The 21,056-nt window shown below is 46.3% G+C and overlaps 1 protein-coding gene across 1 annotated transcript in view; it reads right to left on the minus strand.

Moving 5' to 3' along the window:
* The window catches only part of atp6v1h (ATPase H+ transporting V1 subunit H), a 94,674-nt gene that overhangs the window by 45,441 nt on the left and 28,177 nt on the right, over positions 1-21,056 (minus strand). Inside the window, exon 5 of the mRNA XM_033019726.1 lies at positions 11,755-11,868. Coding sequence (XP_032875617.1) covers positions 11,755-11,868 — 114 coding nt within the window. The remainder of the gene's footprint in view (positions 1-11,754; positions 11,869-21,056) is intronic.

Here is a 21,056-nt window from a genome sequence, read left to right on the forward strand (position 1 = left end):
TTCAAAAGATAGATCTCATACTGATTTTGGCGGGCCATTGTTAAGTGCTGGGTTTGAAGCTGCCCCAACAATGCCTATAATGAATGTGAGCTGTATAATGCAATCTCATGCTGGAGGGTCAAATTAGCAGTTGATTGTAAACATTGGCTATATTTAAGAGGGAGGTAGATGTGGCCCTTGTGGCTAGAGGGATCAGGGGGTATGGAGAGAAGGCAGGTAGGGGATACTGAGTTGGATGATCAGCCATGATCATATTGAATGGCGGTGCAGGCTCGAAGGGCCGAATGGCCTACTCCTGCACCTATTTTCTATGTTTCTATTATATATTGCAGTTAAAATTTGAGGGCAAAGTGGATGTCCCCTGGCTACCAGATCTAATTTAGAGGAGTAATAAGCGACTGGTCTATGTCTATCCCCATGTTTTTGAGTCAGAACCGAAGTTGCACATTCAGATAAAATGGTGCAATAGAGCTGGAAAGGTCGATCGTATAATGGTCTTCCCAACGCCGGGGTTTGCATCGGTGATCTTTTTAAGTTTTCAAAGGCCTCTTGTGCTTTCTTTGTTAATTTAAATTCACCCTCCTTGCTGGTATAGGCTGTTAGCTCCTTGGTTTCCAGAGCTGTGTTAGGGATCCAAGGTCTACAATAATTGACCATGCCAAGCCATTGCCTCATTTGTTTTGCTTCTTTTGGAATTGGGAATTCACAGATGGGTTCAAGTCTGCTTTTCTTGATACTGCTTTTGGTTGCCGAAATTATAATCCCTAAAAATTTTACTTTCTCCTGGGCCATCAGTACTTTTGACTGGGAGACTACATATCCTAAATCAGCTAGATGGTTTAGTAGTTGTGCAGTATCTTTTCGATTACTGGATTTGTTTTTGCTGGCCACTAATAAATCATCGACATACTGCATTAATGTTGAATTCATTTTGAATTTTAAAGTACTTAATTGGTCTTGTAGACACCTGGAAAATAAAGTAGGCAAATTGATAAACCCTTGAGGCAATCTGGTCCAGGTGTATTGTTGGCCCCTATATGTGAAAGCAAACCAATATTGGCTGTCTTCGTGAAGAGGCAGAGAAAAAAATGCATGTTGCAAGTCGACTATTGAAAAGATTTTTGCTTCAGCCGGTATTTGGGCTAGGATATGGGCAGGGTTTGGCACAAGGGCATGGAGCGGTTCCACAACACAAGTTGATTTCTCTCAGATCTTGCACAAGTCTATATTGGCCCTCCTTTCCTGGTTTTGGAATGGCAAGAATAGGGGTGTTACAAATCGATTGGCACTTCACCAGTATTCCGTTCCAGCAAACCCCAAATTAATTTGTCAATGCTGCCAATGGCCTATAATTTTAGTGGATATTGTTGTATTGAAGTAAGTGTTACCCCTTTCTGGAGTGCGACTTGGATGGGACTGATGTTCACGCATCCTACCTGAGCTATGTCCTCCGCCCACACTTGAGGGTCCACATACTCGCATACCTCACTCCCTAGATGATGATGTAAGCGGGTAACAACTGTCTTTGGGGCCTGATAAAATTCAACAACTTATTGATTAGACAAATTTTGCTTGTGGTAATTATTGGGGTCTGCCATGGTGATTGCCTTTCATACCATCGTTCCTAGGTATTTGGCTCTTGCTGGGTAGTTCACCTTTAGAGTAATGTGAGGAGCAACTCCTGCAGTTCTTTTCCATAATTGTGCTGGTACTTTGGTATATTTGGCAGCTCCCTCTTTTCCCTCAACTAGTGCCAACACTTCCACCTCCCAATCCTGTCCTTCATGTGGTTTAAAGAAGGCTCCCAGCTCTTCATTCCTCCCACTCCCTTTTTTGGTCATATCTAGGATTCTGGCTGTCAATCGGCTTTTGATTAGTGTTCGCAAGGGCCATTAAAACATCTTCTTCTCTTGCACTATTGTCCGCTTTATATTTGCTAGAACTTCGTGCGGCGGATGTCCTAGAATTGTTAGGAACCTGGTGTGTTCGCTTGGGGTAATTATCTGCTGGATCACAGCCCATAAATCTCGGGATTCTGTGTGATATACACGCATTGTAGTTCTTAGGTGATTTTCTACGATCGGGTATTTGACAAAATGGCCATCATCTCGTTGGGCTTCCATGGCGTATAGACTCTTATTGCATGGGGATTATTTGCACTCACTGCATTGGCCGGATCAAAAGAAGGATTAGGCATTTCCCTAACAGGGAACCGTCTACAGGTTGTTTGTTTAAATTTTGTACTTTCTGCCATATCAAGATCTATGTCAGTTTCTTTGTTGTCTCATCCCCAGATGTATCTTCCCCCTCACATGGGGGTTCACGGTACTTTCTAAATGACTTCTCTTCTCTCGCTACTCGTTCAACTCGTCTAGGTTTAAGCTCGCAAGAATACCCTGGTTTCTATATCCTTCCTCTACCTTCTTTGTCCGTAACTACTTGAGTTTTCTTTTTCATTTGGCTTCTGGTACTGTGAAATCTCGGACTATCTATTATTAATGGAGCGGTCGGGTTTAAAGAATCCTGTACTACAGAATTTGATTGTCTATTCCGTTCACAAGCTACACATCGTGCATCTGAAGCTCGGGGATCGCAAGAGGAGTAAGGTGGTGGCCGTAGATTTCTATTTCTAATGGCCCTGCCCCACGATGCGAGTTCATTCAAGAGCTCTCCCGAGTTTTTAAAAAAAATCAAACTCGTGGTAAGCACGGAGAATGAACGTAGCGGGTACGTCGGAGCTCGGGGACGTCTCTTAGCGGCTCGTAACGCTAACGGCAGGTACTCGGGAAGACTCGCTAATGGCAGGTAAGCTCGGGAAGACTCGTGAAGATTTTTCAACATGTGAAAAATGACCACGAGAGCCTCGAGTACCGACGAGCGGTCATTACCGTAAATCTCCTAGTTCGAATCAGGGCAAACTCGGGAGAACTCTTTGAATGAACTCGTACAGTGGGACAGGGCTTTAACACTTTCCCAAGCTACACATCGCGGGGATGGGGAGAGAGAGCAGTGTTGCGGGGTATGGATGAGACCCTGGTGCGAGCCTCATCTATGGTGGCGGAGGGGAATCCCCGTTCCCTGAAGAACAAGGACATTTCCGATGCCCTGGTGTGGAAAATGTCGGAAATGTCCTTGTTCTTCAGGGAACGGGCATTCCCCTCCGCCACCATAGATGAGGCTCGCACCAGGGTCTCATCCATACCCCGCAACACTGCTCTCTCTCCCCATCCCCGCACTCGCAACAAGGGCAGAGTCCCCCTAGTCCTCACCTTTCACCCCACCAGCCGGCAAATACAACAAATAATCCTCCGCCATTTCCGCCACCTCCAACGTGACCCCACCACTCGCCACACCTTCCCATCTCCCCCTATGTCTGCCTTCCGCAAAGACCGCTCCCTCCGCAACTCCCTTGTCAATTCTTCCCTTCCCTCCCGTACCACCCCCTCCCCGGGCACTTTCCGTTGCAACCGCAAGAAATGCAACACCAGTCCCTTCACCTACCCCCCTCGACTCCATTCAAGGATCCAAGCAGTCGTTCCAGGTGCGACAAAGGTTCACCTGTATCTCCTCCAACCTCATCTACTGCATCCGCTGCTCTAGATGTCAGCTGATTTACATCGGGGAGACTAAGCGGAGGTTGGGCGATCGTTTCGCCGAACACCTCCGCTCAGTCCGCAATAACCTACCTGAACTCCCGGTGGCTCAGCACTTCAACTCCCCCTCCCATTCCCAATCCGACCTCTCTGTCCTGGGTCTCCTCCATTGCCAGAGTGAGCAACACCGGAAATTGGAGGAACAGCACCTCATATTCCGCCTGGGTTGCTTGCGTCCGGATGGCATGAACGTTGAATTCTCCCAGTTTTGCTAGCCCTTGCTGTCTCCTCCCCTTCCTTAACCCTCGAGCTGTCTCCTCCCATCCCCCCGCCCTCGGGCTCCTCCTCCTCCCTTTTTCCTTCCTTCTCCCCCCCACCCCCCATCAGTCTGAAGAAGGGTTTCGGCCCGAAACGTCGCCTATTTCCTTCGCTCCATAGATGCTGCTGCACCCGCTGAGTTTCTCCAGCATTTTTGTGTACTTCCGTTCATCAAATTCATTTACCTTAGAACATGGCACTACATTGGCAAAGAGGCAGATAGAACAGGGGATTGGCCTACTTCCAGCTGAGGCTCAAACAACCTTCACCACGTTTGTATGGGACAACAATGATTTCGGGGAAGAAACAATCAGTGGAAAGGGAACCACACACAATACGAATGGCATTCTTCTTCAGTGGAGCCCATCTACCACCTGTGAATCAACCCAGTCATCGCAGCCTGTGCCCAGTGCAAGAGATAGACGACGATTTGTCCAGCCGCCATCTCCTAACATCAAGAAATATCTTGGGAGCAAAAAAATTGGACCAAAAGCTTACGGCAATAAGGTTGATCTTGTGGACAGACATTATCGATCAGTCCAAAGTTCTGCAAGAATACTTGACCTGGCTCTTCGTGTGATGAAATTGGTGGATTCATCTGAGAGGATCTTCCCTGGATGGACAGGCTGCAACACTCTTCTACAGAATGATATTCCAGGAATGTGTAACATCAGCTATCTACCAATTATAGATGCCAGTCCAACTGAGTATGACACTGTCTTCACCGTTCTTGAGAAGTCTCTTGAAATTGCCCATGCCTTGAAGCAAGAACAGGTGGTTGTAGTGATTGATCAAGCCGTATACTCTAAAGCACAGCAGATCAGATGGAGTAATGAGAGATTTTCTGATCGGATAGTTTTCCGTCTTGGTGCCTTTCACACTTCTTTAACCATGTTAGCTTGTATCGGTAAACGATTCAGAGATGCAGGTCTTGAGAACTTGATGATAGAAGCAGGGATCGTGGCACTGGGATCTTTGAATGGCGCAATGAACGGGCATCACTACAATCGAAGTGTCCGCATGCACAAGTGTGTGGTGGAAGCAATGGAACGCGTCCGCTGGCAGAGCTTCCTTGAATCCCTTACAGAAGAGGATAAACACCAAGCACAAACATTGATGAGCAAACTGAATGCATCCTTTCCAAAAGAGGCTTTCACAGAACTTGTATCGTCAGATGAATTTCAGAAGATGACTACAATGTATGATGAGTTTGTCAACAGTCGGGTGAATAATCCAACATTCAATGTATGGTCTTCTTACATTGAGATGGTAGAAGTGATGCTACTGTTCCTCAGAGCAACCAGAGAAGGGAAGTGGGACTTGCATCTCTCAGCGATGAGGTCATTTATTCCATGGTTGTTTGCCTACGATCACATGAACTATGCCCGTTACCTGCCAGCCTATTGGCTTGAGATGTGTGACCTCCCATCATCTCATCCTGCTGTCCACCAAGAGTTCATGAAAGGTCATTTTGCTGTACAGAGGCAGGCTGATCAAGTAGCATGTGATCAAGCCATAGAGCAGACCTGCAACCGAGAAACAAAAACAAAAGGAGGCATAGTGGGATTCTCAACTCGCAAAGGAGCTGTCTCAAGATGGATTTTGTCACAGCCCGAAAGAGCCGCTATTTCCAGGAGATGGCAGGAAAAGACCAGATGACAAGGGGTCGCAAGGACTTGCAGCAGTCATGAATAAAGAGGGATGAAGAGGATGTCTGCAAGGTTATATCTGTCCTTGAGTCTACCATTAATCCCTTTGAGGACATCCAAGACCAATTGGTCCACATAGCATCTGGATGTGTTGCTTCCAAGGATGTAACTGAGGCTTACATCATTGCGTGGGAGAAGGGAGATGCAGCTTTCATCACATACTGCAAACATCGTCTCCAGGGCAGTGAAGATATGTTCAAGCCGCTAAAGAAGGAGAAAACAAAGACTTTCCAGTCAATGAATAAGTCAACTCAGTCTAAAATCAAAGGAAAGGAAGTGGAAAGGCTGACAGAATGTTCCACAGACAAGTGATCATTGCTAATGTACGGAAGCTTGATGTCCGTAACATGCTGACATACAACTTGGGCCCTCTTCCTCTCTCACTTGCACATCCAGATGGATCACTTAACAATACAACAAAATCATCCTTGCTGCACTACATTGAATCGCAAGTACAACCATCTCCCCAAGTTGACATTCTGCCAGGGACCATCTGGATTGTAGACGGCATGGCTATGGTGCAAGAACTGTCCTTGAGAAGTATTCCTTCAACATTTGGCAAGCTAGCTGATCACCTTCTGAAACAACTGGTTGAGTTGGCCCTCGGTGTCCATAGTAATGTTATCCACTTTGTTGTTGATACTTACAGGAAAGATAGCATCAAGAATGCTGAGAGAGGGAGACGCTCCGTTGCTGGAAGCTTAATCACCAAAATATACAGTGGAGACCAGCAAGTACCTCACCAATGGAAAACATTTCTTGCATGTGGTGACAACAAATCAGAGCTTATCAGGTTCCTTTTTCAGACTTGGCAGAACAAACCATCTGCATGCCTGAAGAATGCGTGTTTGTTGCTCATGATGGGGAGTGTCACGAGTTGACAGATGACAATGGGCAAATGAGTGCTCGCTTGGTACCAGAGTGCAACCATGATGGAGTGCAACCATGAAGAAGCAGACGCTTGTCTTTTCCTTCATTGTCAGTATGCTGCTAGTCATCAACCATCAACTTCAACAGATCCAGCTAGATACCCAATCCTAATCAGGAGTCCTGACACAGATGTGTTTGTGATTGGAGTCGCTGTGTCACAACATATTGGAGCAGACTTATTATTGCACACTGGAAAAGGCAACAATAGAAGGAGTATGAGTCTATCAAAGATTAGCTCATATCTGGGACCAGTTGTCACCAAAGCTTTGATATCTTTGCACTGTTTCACAGGCTGCGATTCAGTTAGCTCATTTCATGGAAAATCCAAATCCAATGCCTTCAAGTTGCTTGCAAGTGACACAGCTACCCAGGCCACCTTTCATGAAATGGGAAGCTCATTCACAGTCAGTGATGAATTGGTGAAAGGTGTAGAGAAATTTGTTTGCAAGTTATATGGGCAGGGCTGTGTGAAAGTAGATGAAGCTAGATACAACCTGTTCCTTATGTTAACAAAATCAGAGGCTCGTCTTCCACCCACCGCAGACTCACTCAGAAAGCATGTCCTGAGAGCAAATTACCAGGCTGCTATACATTTAAAATGTCTGGAACAGTTTCCACAAATTCCCAGTCCAAAGGGACATGGGTGGAAAATTGTAGGTGGTGAATTGGACATTGACTGGGGTGATCTGCCTCCAGCCCGAAACACCTTGCTAGAATTAACATACTGTTCGTGCAAGAAAACAAACTGTGAGAAATCAAGTGCAGGGAAAGGAAGATGCTCATGTTAACGGCATGGTGTGCCATGTACAGATTTATGTAAGTGTGTTGACTGCAGAAACTCTATTACTGCAAAAGACTTTGAATCAGATGAAGAATATTCAGATGAAGATCAGATGTAATGTAGACAAAATAAATTGTGGAAAAAAATGATTATATAAAGTTTTATTTTAATGTGGATCGTTTCACTGTTTATTTGGTCAAATTATTTAAACAATGAGTGAATTACTTATGATAATGGCGTGCTGGTGAATGACTGCGACAATCCACCCACCGATCCACACATACGCACATCCTCACACACATCCATCCATACGCACACTTCCATGCATGCAAACACACACATACATACACACATAAATCCGTTCACACACATCCACACATCCATTCACACAGACATACATGTACACATCCAAACATACATGCACACATACATCCATCCACACGTACATACACACTTACATCCACAGATACACGTTTGAAAGGACACACAGACACACACACAAACTAGAGATAAACAATGCAACACTTTTAGGGCTCTTTTAGGTTAAAGGTAATAGCCCTCATTTGCAAAGGCACCATTGGGGGGGGTCTATAACATAAATATAAGCTCATTGTAGCTTAAAATGAATATTCATCGAGTAAACATCAGAGCATTCGATTCTTGGCCAGGATATGACATTTACATCAGAAATAAGACAGGTCACTTACAGGTCTGGCACTGCCCCAGTCCCACTATGGCCGTCACCCCCACGCTCCACACTTTGGCAGTCAGCGGGGTTCATTAAATGGGGAAACCTAGAGGATCTGTCCTAACCCATTAATTAGGCTGGTTCAGGAGCAGGACCTCTGCGACAGTGTCATTAAAAAAACACTCACAATTATATTCATCATATTATTTCTATATAATATAATTATACTTAATTATATATGATTACATTCATATTTACAGGTTACATATATATATATATATATATATATATATATATATATATTGGTATAATAATATATAGTTTAAATGGACTGCAACACGGAAATAGGCTGCCCATGGTGTGATATGGGCATTGGCCACTAGATGGCGCTTATTTTCCCGGTCTCATTTTCTAATTAGTTTAATTAATTAATGTGCAACTTTCGGCAATGACGAGTTATGACATCCTTCTCAATTATAATTCATCCAAATCTGTGGAAAATGTCATGTAGTTTGGTGACTTGGGTCACGAAATCCTATTTCTAGACACATTTTTGATGCTCGGCCCACAGCCTATGTGCACACTTTAAATTGTCCAGCACCTCAATGTGAGATTCTGAATATTAGTAAATTTGAATCGAAGATTTTCAACTCGCTCTGCTCTAATTATTTTTTGGTGTGTAGATTCGACGTACGAAAATTCGAATTCAAAATTTGCTCGGATATGAAATTCTCAAATTAATTAGAATATTTTCGTCCAATCTATACTCTAATCACTGAGTGCCCAATACGAGACTCCTTTCCCGTCCTTTCAGAGATCTAGATATCTCACAGAGGCGTGAACTTTAATCGACATAGGCTCACCCTATCAAAAAGGCTTCCTCCTTTCCACCTGCTTGGCACCGGGTGCGTAATCTCTTCATGCTGGCAGTCGATGCGCTTCCAATCTGCTCCCCCAGCAACGACGCAGTACTTTGCCTCTTAGCACTGTTACACCCAGTTCGTCTTTCAATATCCAGTCAATTGGATACCCGATCTGGACAGGGCCTTGAATCTCTAGTTTTTTTTTTAAATGAAATAGTTTTCTTAGCAGCAGCTGCAGCTACTGACTAAGGTTAAGTATTATGGGCCTTTAACCAAAAGGAGAGGACTTGAACCCAACCCTAGAAAGGGGCCTCTAACCCCAAAGGCACGAGTGCCCCCAGTGCTTGCTAGACTCTGTTCTATGGTCTCATTGGGACCCTTTCCCAAGCTCGCGGATGATCGATCTACTCAGACTAGCGAAGTGGGGAAAACCGATGCGAAAACCGCAACGTGGCGCCGATTTCTTCACTCGCGATCTGGAACAGCTCAACATACTTAAACGCAAATTTGTGTTTGGGGGGGGGTCTGTTGAGATTCTGGACGAGCCCCCGATGTAAATATGTTCCTAATGCTTACCCTTCCTTAGTGTAGTTCAGTAAAAAAACACTGACTCAAACACTGGACCAACTAAACTTTATTTTTAGAACGAACAACAAATTCCCCTATACGATACCTAAACCACCGCCGGTTCGATCCTTGTCTCTGCCTGGCCAAGCCCTTTAGCCTCATACAAGCAGACACTGCCCAAAAGGTCATGCAGTCCCAAGCTCCCTTCCAGAGGATCGACACCCAAAATGGGACTACCTTTTATAGATCCACGAACCTTGAGGGCCGAACTACATAGGGGTGGTCCCCTTACAATCCAATCAAACATATCAATTACATCAATACATTATTGACAGTTCCCTAATCCAATTACAGAGTCTAAAACAATGTTTCTTACAGAAGCTTCTGGAAGGAAGCTAGTTCACTGAATAATGCAACATTTACCCTGGAACTCAAAACAATTCTGCTAGGGCTTATCACTTTGGCCAATCAACAAACAGCAGGGTAACTGTCTTGCAACATTATTTACATTATTTACAATCCCTTTGCAGCAATCCAATCATATCAATGCATTTAAGTTTGTTTGCAGAGTTTTTATAGATGTTATCAATTAAGGGTAAACGAGGAGAACACCTGGATCTATCACCATCCTGCATATCAATCTGAGGCTCAGACTGATCAGCGCCATCCACAGCCTGTAATTTTCCACTGACAAAGGTTAAGCAATTCTGACAAATGCAGGGATTCTCCATTTTATTGTACCTTTAATTTGGTCTATATTAACAATATCAGTATTCAGTCCTCCCTAGCTTAGACACACCCTATTTACACACAGCTACGGACAAACCTGAGAGACTGTCAGTATTAGTTTAGTTTAGAGATACAGCATGGAAACAGGCCCTTCGGCCCACTGGGTCAGCGCCAACCAGCGATTCCCGCATACACTAGGAACAATTATTACATTTACCAAGCCAATTAACCTACATACCTGTACGTCTCTGGAGTGTGGGTGGAAACCGAAGATCTTGGAGAAAACCTACGCAGGTCATGGAGAGAACGTACACTCCGTACAGACAGCACCCGTAGTCTGGATCGGAACCGGGTATCCGTGCGCTGCGTTCGCTGTAAGGCAGAAACTCTACCGCTGTGGACATCTTCTGCCACTTGGAAACTCAGCTGTTGGGTGCATTTCCAAACCTGGGAATGAACTATAGACTTCTGGGCTCGATTGTCTTAAGTGGGACAAACCCCCCCCCCCCCCCACCCCTCCAACCCCTGAGGAACAAGTACAGAATTTCCTCAAACTGTTTAGAGTAGCAGGTCGTCTTTCCAAAATTATTCTCATAATACACAGCATTTATGGAAATAGTAGACTTAACAATCTGACATACGAGTCACAAACCCATTCTGTCTTGGTTGTTCTTTCCTGACCTACTAGATATTTCCAACATTCTGCTTTCACTTCCAAACTAGAGGTTGAATTTGTCTGTTGGCAAAGTACCGAACAATATTTGTTAATTTGCAATGTCTATTTTTAATCCACTATTGTGCAGTCAGTAAAATTGAAGGCATCTATGTATCATTTGATTTACAAATCTAATACTGGTGGAGCAGCTGGATTCCATCATTCCCCTGTGGATAGGACTTTATATTAATTGACTGGCTAATTCACTAATTCCGTTTCTATTCTCTTAGAGAAGATTTTTTTCTGACACCATTGGCTAAAATTAAAACTCAGATGCACCAGGATAATTTATCTGCAATGTTTATTGATTCAATTTTTATGTTGTCCATGGCAATAATAATATTTTTTTTCTAAAAAAGAGCCTGAGGGAAATATGAGCAATTTTCACATCTACCTGCAGAAGATATGAACAGGTAGAAGGTGGGTTTTCTATCACTGACTCAAATTAAAAGCTGCAAATGAACAACTCTTACGCTCAGCGCAAGTCTGCACTGCACATAAAAGCACCATACAGCACCAACAAACTTTTAAAAAGTCATGAACATGTTTAGTACATAATATAAATATCATTCAAGCACTACGAAGTTTCTCGTTTGTGTCGAATGTTCAAGTGAAAATTGAGATCTTGCAAAAAGTTCATCTGACACAACACAACGAGTTAAATAGCTCAATCTAAGCAAATACCTGTGGCAGAAGATCAACAAGCAATTTCCAAAACCTTTATGTGACAAATCTTTGCATACCTTGGGTATGCAAAACAAAGAATTTCACCGTGACTTGTCACATGTGACAATAAAGTAATAATTCATATCATTTTGGGAACAACTTTTTCTCAGCAGTTACAGTAGAATTCTTACTCACCATATGAACAGTAAATAGATCCTGTCGATTCAACATTGGTAAGAAGTATGACCAAGCAGTGTTCTTAGTTTTTTTGGCATAATCAAAAAAAATGTTGACTCGTTGGTGGTTTTCCTGTTTAAAGTGAACACCATACCATCAATGTCACGAACAGTTAGTTTTAAAGACAAAATGAATATATTTGATAGACAGATTTATTACATTTTGAATATATTCAATATTTTCTGTTGAATCCATTGAATTGATAGAAAGATAATCACATTCAACACAGCTGAAAAAGTTAGTTTGCTGTATATATACAGTGCCCATAATGTTTGGGAAAAAGACCCATCATTTATGTATTTGCCTCTGTACTCCACAATTTGAGATTTGTGATAGAAAAAAGTCACGTGGTTAAAAAGCACATTGTCAGATTTTATTAAAGGCCATTTTTATATATTTTGGTTTCACCATGTAGAAATTACAGCTGTGTTTATACATAGTTCTCCCCTTTCAGGGCACCATAATGTGTGTGAGACATGGTTTTACAGGCGTTTGTAATTGCTCAGGTATGTTTAATTGCCTCCTTAATGCAAGAGCTCTCAACACCTAGTCTTTCCTCCAGTCTTTCATTTGGCAACTTTTATTGCTGTTTATCAACACGAGGTCCAAAGTTGTGCCAATGAAAGTCAAAGAGTCATTATGAGACTGAGAAACAAGAATAAAACTGTTAAGAGACCTCAGCCAAACCTTAGGCTTACTAAAATCAAGTGTTTGGAACATCATTAAGAAGAAAGAGAGCACTGGTGAGCTTACTAATCGCAAAGGGACTGGCAGGCCAAGGAAGACCTCCACAGCTGATGACAGAAGAATTCTCTCTATAATAAATAAAAATCCCCAAACACCTGTCGAACAGATCAGAAACACTTCGGGAGTCAGGTGTGGATTTGTCAATGACCACTGTCCGCAGAAGACTTCACAAACAGAAATACAGGGGCTACACTGCACGATGCAAACCACTGGTTAGCTGCAAAAATAGATGGCCCGGTTACAGTTTGCCAAGTACTTAAAATAGCAACCACAGTTCTGGAAAAAGATCTTGTGGACAGATGAGACAAACATTAACTTATATCAGAGTGATGGCAAGAGCAAAGTATGGAGGACAGAAGGAACTGCCCAAGATCCAAAGCATACCACCTTATCTGTGAAACTTGGTGGTGGGAGTGTTATGTGGGCATGTATGGCTGTTGATCGTATTGGCTCACTTATCTTCAATGATGATACAACTGCTGATGGTAGTACAGGTGCACAACCTTTTATCCGAAATTCCGGAAACCGAAAAGCTCCGAAAATCGGACATTTTCGGTCCTGGAAAAAAGGGAGGGTATATTGCCCGGGAGAGTAGGAATCCCTAGACCTAGTACAGTGAGCGTCCACCGAGGGTCGCCCGGAGAGGTTCCGCGGTCACCTCTCCGGGTGACCCTCCGTGGACGCTCACTGAACTAGGTCTAGGGATTCACAAAAATGCTGGAGAAACTCCGCGGGTGCAGCAGCATCTATGGAGCGAAGGAAATAGGTAACGCTTCGGGCCGAAACCCTTCCTCAGACTGCCCTATCAGTCCCCCCTATCAGTCTGAGGAAAGGTTTCGGCAAAGGGTGGGGAGAGAAGGGAAAAGAGAGAGGAGGGATCTGCCGGACATGCTGTGTGTGTGTGTGTGTGTGTATGTGTGTGTGTGTGTGTGTGTGTGTGTGTGTGTGTGTTTGTTTGGCGGAGTCTGAGGGGAGAAGGAGAGAAGAAGGGAAGGGAGGGAAAGGTCCGGGCGTGAGCTGAGTCCGAGGTTTGTAAACGTTGTTGCAACCCCCGGCCCGGCCCTCCGAGTATTGTTCACCGTGTCTTCCTGGAGAGAGGGGGGAGGGCGGGAGCCGGGGCTGTGTGCGTGAAGCACAGCGACTAGAGGGACGGGAGAGCTGCTCCGGGAGCGTGAGGGCACCTCCCCCATTCCCCCTCACACCCCCCTCCCCATCTACCCCTTTCTTCTCCCTCTACGCTCTCTCTCGGCCCGCAGCGATCTGCCGGACATGCTGTGTGTGTGTGTGTGTGTGTGTGTTTGTTTGGCGGAGTCTGAGGGGAGAAACGGCGGCACTAAGAGCGAGCGAACGCACGGACAGAACGGACAAAAGCAACGATCATAGGTCGGAATAGGTGACCAAAGATCTTTGTAGGTGACATTTCGGGTCGAGACCCCTCTTCTGACTGACTCAGGGGAAAGAGGAGCAAGAGCTATGGACGGTACTAAGGACAAGTGAATGGAAGATATGCCGATATCTCCCGTTTCCCTTGACTATCAGTCTGAAGAAGGGTCTCGACCCGAAATGTCTACCAACGCCGCTCTTTGAACGTTGCTTTCGTCCGTCTGTCCACGCTTTCGCTCGCTCTTGGTGCCGGCGCTTCTCCCCTCATGGCAACTATTGAAAAAGTCGACCCGAAATATCACCTATTTCCTCCTATTATCACGTATTCCTCATCAGAGATGCAGCCTGATCCGCTGATTTACTCCAGCCCTTTGTGTCTGTCTTCGGTTTAATCAGCATCTGCAGTATGTGCCGTTTAAAAAGTACAAGGCATGTGCCGTTTAAAAAGGAAGTGATAAAAAACATTTAAAACATTTAACAACACCTAAACTGTTCCCCCGCAACGCTGCGAGAGGCATAACTGAAGTTGGGTTACTGAAATGACGGAGGTTACGCTCCGGTGCGGACTACGCGTCAGTTCATTGTATTTCGCAGGAGTGGACCATCTTGCGCGCTATAAGATCTTTGCTCCAATTGATTTGATTACTCTAGCGCGGGGCCCCCTTAGGCGCGGGGCCCAATTGGGAGAAATAGGTCCTATCGGCTAAAGGCCGGCCCTGACCAGGTAACTGCCGGGATCGAGGCGCAAACTCGCGACCTTGCGGCCACGAGCCGAGCACTCTACCACTGAGCCACATGTTAAAATCTACGCTAAAAACCTTCCGTTCGGAAAACCGAAAAATCCCGAAATCCGAGAAGTGTCTGGTCCCAAGGCTTTCGGATAAAAGGTTGTGCACCTGTAGCATAATGAATTTTAAAGTGTATAGACACATCCTATCTGCTCAAGTTCAAACAAATGCCTCAATACTCATTGGCCGGCAGTTCATTCTACAGCAAGACAATGATCCCAAACATACTGCTAAAGCAACAGAGGAGTTTTTGTCCCAAACATTATGGAGGGCATTGTATTTTCCAAATTCCTTGTGTAAGTTGCTATGAAGCTTCACCATGGCACCTGAACTCATTTTCTCTCCCATAGGTAAATATCAAACATCTAAACCAACAAGGCAATTCCAAAATCACCCCAGTAGGTCACGTTTTAAAGCATGGTTGAAACGAGTTCAGTTCAGTTTTGGTCATCCTGCTATAGAAAAGATGCCATTAAGCTGGGTAGAGAGCAGAGAAGATATACGAGGATATTGCCAGGACCCGGGGCCCGAGCTATAGGGAGAGGTTGGGCAGGCACTGAGTTTATTCTTTGGAACAAACAAGGCTGAGTGGTGATTTTATAGAGGTATACAAAACAATGAAGAGAATAAACAGGGTAAATGTGCAGAATTCTTTACACAGAGTAGGTAAATGAAACAAACATAGGACATGCGTTTAAGGTGAGAAGGTTAAGATTTAATAGAAACTTGCTGGGAAACTGGGTGATGGGTATATGGAATGAGCTGCCAAAGGAGGTAGTTGAACCAGCTTAGATGGGGTATCTGGGTTGACATAGACAAGTTGAACCAAAGGGCTCATTTCTCCACTGACAAATGGTAGTAATGTACTTTTCCCACAGAATGATGGACAAGATAATTAAATTCATTTGGCAAAACATCAGTTTAAAAAAAATTCAAAATGGCAGTGAGAGAGAAAAGTTATGTAGCAAATGGAGCAACCAAATCTAGTGGATATAACAGCTTGTGATGGGCAGGGATCTTAAGAGGGCTGTTAGGTTTAACAGCATTAACTTTAATGCATGGGTTCTTGCAGGCAAAACTAGAGCTGAGAGCATGGGATTATGACATTGTTGTAATCACGGAGAAATGTGGTTGAGGGCAGGCTCCTGGGTACACTGCTTTTAGGCACGAAATGGTACCAAAAGGGGAGGAGGAGAGGATTACAGCAGTACTCTGGCATGATATCCTCAGTTCAGTTTGACACATGTACCAAGGTACAGTGAAAAGCTTTTGTTGCGTGCTAACCCGTCAGCAGCAAAGCAATACATGATTACAATCGATCCATTTATAGTGTATAGATACATGATAAGGGAATAATGTTTAGTGCAAGCTAAAGCCAGCAAAATCCGATCATGGATAGTCCGAGGGTCATCAAAGTGGTAGATAATAGTTCAGCATTGCTCTCTGGTTGTGGTAGGATGAATCAATTGCCTGATAACAGCAGGGAAGATACTGTCCCCGAATCTGGCGGGTATGCGTTTTCACACTTCTATACATTTCTTGTCCTTGATTATGCTACTGGCCTTGCGGATGCAGGCCGAGGTATAAATGGAGTCAATAGAAAGGAGGTTGATTTTTGTGATAGTCTGAGTTGCTTCCACAATTTGCTGCAATTTGTTGCAGTCTTGGATGGAGCTGTTCCCAAACCAAGTTGTGATGCATCCTGATAAAATACATTCTATGGTGAACATGTAGAAGTTGGTGAGAGTTGTAGGGGACATGCCAAACTTCCCGGATGGATACGTCAGGCAGAAGAGCCTGTATCTTTGCTATCTGGCACCAAACTCTACATTTTAAAAAATGTGAAGCATTAAAGTTAAATTTAACTTTCTAATGTTATTCTTCAGACCAATTCATCATGTACAATACTAAGAAGTTGTGCAAAAAGATTATGCTGAATTTTCACAGGAGGTTAACTATAGGCAATACTAGACCAAGTGCAGACCTGTTGGGTCTGTTCCCCCAACGTGCGGTTGTGGGGGGGGGGGGGGGGGGGGGGGGAGGCGGCACGCAGCGTCACACACACTAAATATCCCCCCCCCCCGCACTCACGCTAATTACCCCCTTGATATTATATTAATATTATTAATTTGCTCCTTTTACCCCATAACCACCCTATCTACTGACGCATAGCCCCCAACTTGCAGTCACATCTAAAGATGGGGGGGGGGGGGGGGGTAGAGAGTGAGGGCAGAGAGAGAAGTGGCAGAGGCAGAGAGAGAGACAGAGACACAGAGAGAGGGGCAAGAGGGATAAGGGGGTGGAGAGGAGGATAAGAGGGAGGGTGGGTGAGGGGGGAAAGGTGGGGGAGGAGGGGAGGAGAGAGAGAGGGTGAGAGTGAGGGGGAGAGAGAGGGGGTGCTGAGAGGGGGTGCTGAGAGGGGGGTGTGGAGGGGAGGGGGTTTAGGGGAGGGAGGGAGGGAGGGTGGGGGAGGGGATGGAGGGGAGGAGCGGAGAGAGGGGGGAGGAGGGGAGAGAGGGGGGGGGGGGAGAGAGGGGGGAGAGGAGGAGGGGGGAGAGAGAGGGAAGAGAGGGGGAAAGAGGGGGAAAGAGAGAGGGTGCTGTGAGAGAGGAGGGGGAGAGGTGGGGAGAGGGAGGGGGGGGCCCCCATAGGGCGGGGTGGGGGAGGGGAGGGGCAGGGGAAATGGTGGGGGAAGCGATGGAGGGGGGGGAGGAAAAGAGGGAGGGGGAGGGGGGAGGAGGGGGAGGGAGGGAGGGGGGGAGGAAGGCGGGGGCGGGGAGAGGGAGGGGGGAGACGGAGAGGCGGGAGGAGGCGGGAGAGGAGAGGGGGGAGGAGAGGGTGGGAGAGGAGAGGGGGGAGAGGAGAGGGGGGCGAGAGGAGGAGAGGGGGGAGACGAGGAGGGGAGAGGAGAGCGGGAGAGAGGAGAGGGGGGGGAGAGAGGAGGGGGGGAGAGGAGAGGGGGGAGAGCGACGAGGGGGGGAGGAGAGGGGGAGAGGAGGGGGGGGAGAGGAGAGGGGGGAGAGGAGAGGGGGGAGGGAGAGGAGGAGAGGGGGGGGAGAGGAGAGGGGGGGAGAGGAGAGGGGGAGAGGGGAGAGGAGGAGGGGGGGAGAGGAGAGGGGGGGAGGAGGGAGGGAGGGGGAGGGGAGGGAGGGGAGGAGGGGAGAGGAGAGGGGGGGGGAGGGGGAGAGAGGGGAGGGGGGGGAGAGGGAGAGGGAGGGGGCGAGGGAGAGGGGGGAGAGAGGGGGGTAGGGGAGGGAGGGGGGGGGGGAGGGGGGGGGGGGGAGAGAGGGAGGGGGGAGGGGAGAGAGAGGGGGGAGGGAGGGGGAGAGGGGGGAGAGAGAGAGGGGGAGAGAGAGGGGGGAGGGAGGAGAGGAGGAGGGGGAGAGAGAGGGGGAGAGAGAGGGAGGGAGGAGAGGGGAGGGGGAGAGGGGGGGGAGGGGGAGGAGAGGGAGGGGGAGGGGAGAGGGGGGAGGGAGAAAGGGGGGAGGGTAGGGGTGTGTGGAGGGGAGGGGGTTAGGGGAGGAATGGTGGGGGAGGGGATGGAGGGGGGGAGAGAAAAAGAAGGGAGAGAGAGAGGGGAGAGGAGGGGGGGAGAGGAGAGGGGGGGAGAGGAGAGGAGAGGGGGGGGGAGAGGAGAGGGGGGGAGAGGAGAGGGGGGGGAAGAGGAGAGGGGGGGGAAGAGGAGAGGGGTGGAGAGAGGAGAGGGGTGGGAGAGGAGAGGGGGGGGAGAGGAGAGGGGGGGAGAGGAGAGGAGAGGGGGGGAGAGGCGAGTGGGGGAGAGGAGAGGGGGGGAGAGGAGAGGGGGGAGAGGAGAGGAGAAGAATGGTGGGGGAGGGGATGGAGGGCAGAGGGGGGGAGAAAAAGAGGGGAGAGAGAAGGGGGGGAGGAGAGGAGAGGGGGAGAGGAGAGGGGGAGAGGAGAGGGGGGGAGAGGAGAGGGGGGGGAGAGAGGGGGGGAGGAGAGGGGGAGAGGAGGGGGGAGAGAGGAGAGGGGGGGAGAGGAGAGGGGGGGAGAGGAGAGGGGGGGAGAGGAGAGGGGGGGAGAGGAGAGGGGGGGAGAGGAGAGGGGGAGGAGGAGAGGGGGAGGAGGAGAGGGGGAGGAGGAGAGGGGGAGGAGGAGAGGGGGAGGAGGAGAGGGGGAGGAGGAGAGGGGGTGGAGGAGAGGGGGGAGAGGAGAGGGGGGGGAAGAGGAGAGGGGGGGGGAAGAAGAAAGGGGGGGGAAGAAGAAAGGGGGGAGAGGAAAGGGGGAGGGAACCTAAAAAACATTTTAGAGCCAAAAAAGACACATTCTGCAAGCATTGTAGAACCGAAAGAGACACTTTTTGCAAACATTTTAGAACCAATAAACACTTTTTGCAAACATTTTAGAACCTATAGACACATTCTGCAAGCGTTTTAGAACCACTAAGGACATTTGAGTAGACATGTGTTCAGTGTTATTCACAGCTCAGAGAAACGTGACCCTCTGCCTTCCTCCAGCTTGCAGACACTGATTGAGGCACACCACTTCCTGGGTTTATAGTCCCTCCCTCCTGCCGCCAGCAGGGGCAGCAGAGAGAATGGGGAATTTTGTAAAATCATTAATATCTCTGTCATTTTTCATCAACGGGAAAAATCCTCGGCACACATACGGCGGAGGGGGGCTCTGAGCGAGGCGGCCAAAAATGACGGCCGTAGGTGGCGGCGTTCTCTCGGAAATCGCAGCACAGATGGCCAAAACCGGTCAAGAACAGACTTTTAGTAATATAGATAGATAGATTACCAATGCCAAATGGCACAACTGCTAAGTCCAGGCAAGATTGCAAGTGCCATTGTTGATGCATTTGATTTAAAAATCCAACGTAAACATTTTTAGCCATTCACTCCATTTTCATGTCAGAATATTCACAATATCTTCCAATGCCAGGTTTTACTCAAAGTATCTGTAACCACCTTCGTATAAGTTATTGAAAAACTATTTTCCCTAGGAGCCTTATGAAATCCTGCGAGTGTCTTTATCAAAATCAAAAACAGCAGGTGATAGACATAGGCCTAATGGAAATTCAGTTGAAGAAGTCAAAATCTATACCTGAAACACAGGAATAGGAATTGGAATAGAAAATAGAGGCCACAAAGATTCCAACCCGATTCCATAGATCCACAGGGCAACAACCATGTGTTCGGTCAAACCCCCTTATATGTCACACTAACTATCATTAACCGGAACAACCTTGACTGTGAAATAAATAAAAGTGGTAGAGAGGTAGTGCATCTCTGTCGAGCCTTGGGCCTGTACATAGTTAATGGTAGGCTCAGAGGGGACTCGCTGGGAAGGTTTACATATTCCTCAGCTCTTGGGTCTAGCGTGGTAGACTACGCAATTACTGGCATAGACCCCTGCACTATCAGTGCATTCACTGTTAGGCAGCAGTCCCCTCTTTCAGACCATAGTTAAAGCAACGTGTACCTAAAATTTCCTGTGCAAACTAAAGACGTAAAAAAGGAACCCAGTAAGCTCTATAAACTAAATCAGACTTACAGATGGGCTTCAGATAGTGGAGATAAATTCATCATGGCCCTGAACTCACCTGATCTCACAAATAAAATACTGAAATCCAAGCCAAACCTATATGAGACTACTAGAGATGGTGTAAACATGGCTATAAATGACATTAATATGATCTTTCACAAGGCAGCTATCAAGGCACCTTGTGAAACAGAAGAGAAAAATTATCAAAAAACACAACCATGAAAAATGGTTCGACCATGAGTGTAAAAGTGTCAGAAAAGATCTGAGGAAAATATCGAACCAAAAACACCGCTAACCAAACAATCCAGATTTATGTATTAGATATAATGAAACTCTTAAAAGGTATAAACACACTATTAGGAACAAAAGACAAAATTACACTCATAAAAGACTTGAAGAAATTGAAAATTCCATAAATCAAAACCAATTTTGGGATATGTGGAATAACCTGAGCACAACAAAACTACAAACATTACCAATTCAAGACGGTGATATCTGGAGAGCACATTTCAAAAATCTATATAAAGACATCCCAATAAATAAAATAAACGCAAATTATTCTCATATCAAAGAAAAACTCCAAACACTAGAAACAATAATTAAAGATTATTAAAGCCCTCTTGATTTCCCAATTACTTTGGAAGAATTGACCATAAAACTAAAATCTCTTCACTCAAAGAAAGCCTGTGGTCCAGACAGCATTAAAAATGAAATGCTCAAGTACAGCACTCCGGACATAGTGCTTAGGCTGTTCAACATCATACTCCGTTCAGGTTATTTCCCTGATATTTGGTGTCAAGGGCTTATTTCACCCATTTATAAGAGTGGAAACAA

Source organism: Amblyraja radiata, chromosome 4 (assembly GCF_010909765.2).
Source record: "Amblyraja radiata isolate CabotCenter1 chromosome 4, sAmbRad1.1.pri, whole genome shotgun sequence".
Lineage (NCBI taxonomy): Eukaryota > Metazoa > Chordata > Chondrichthyes > Rajiformes > Rajidae > Amblyraja > Amblyraja radiata.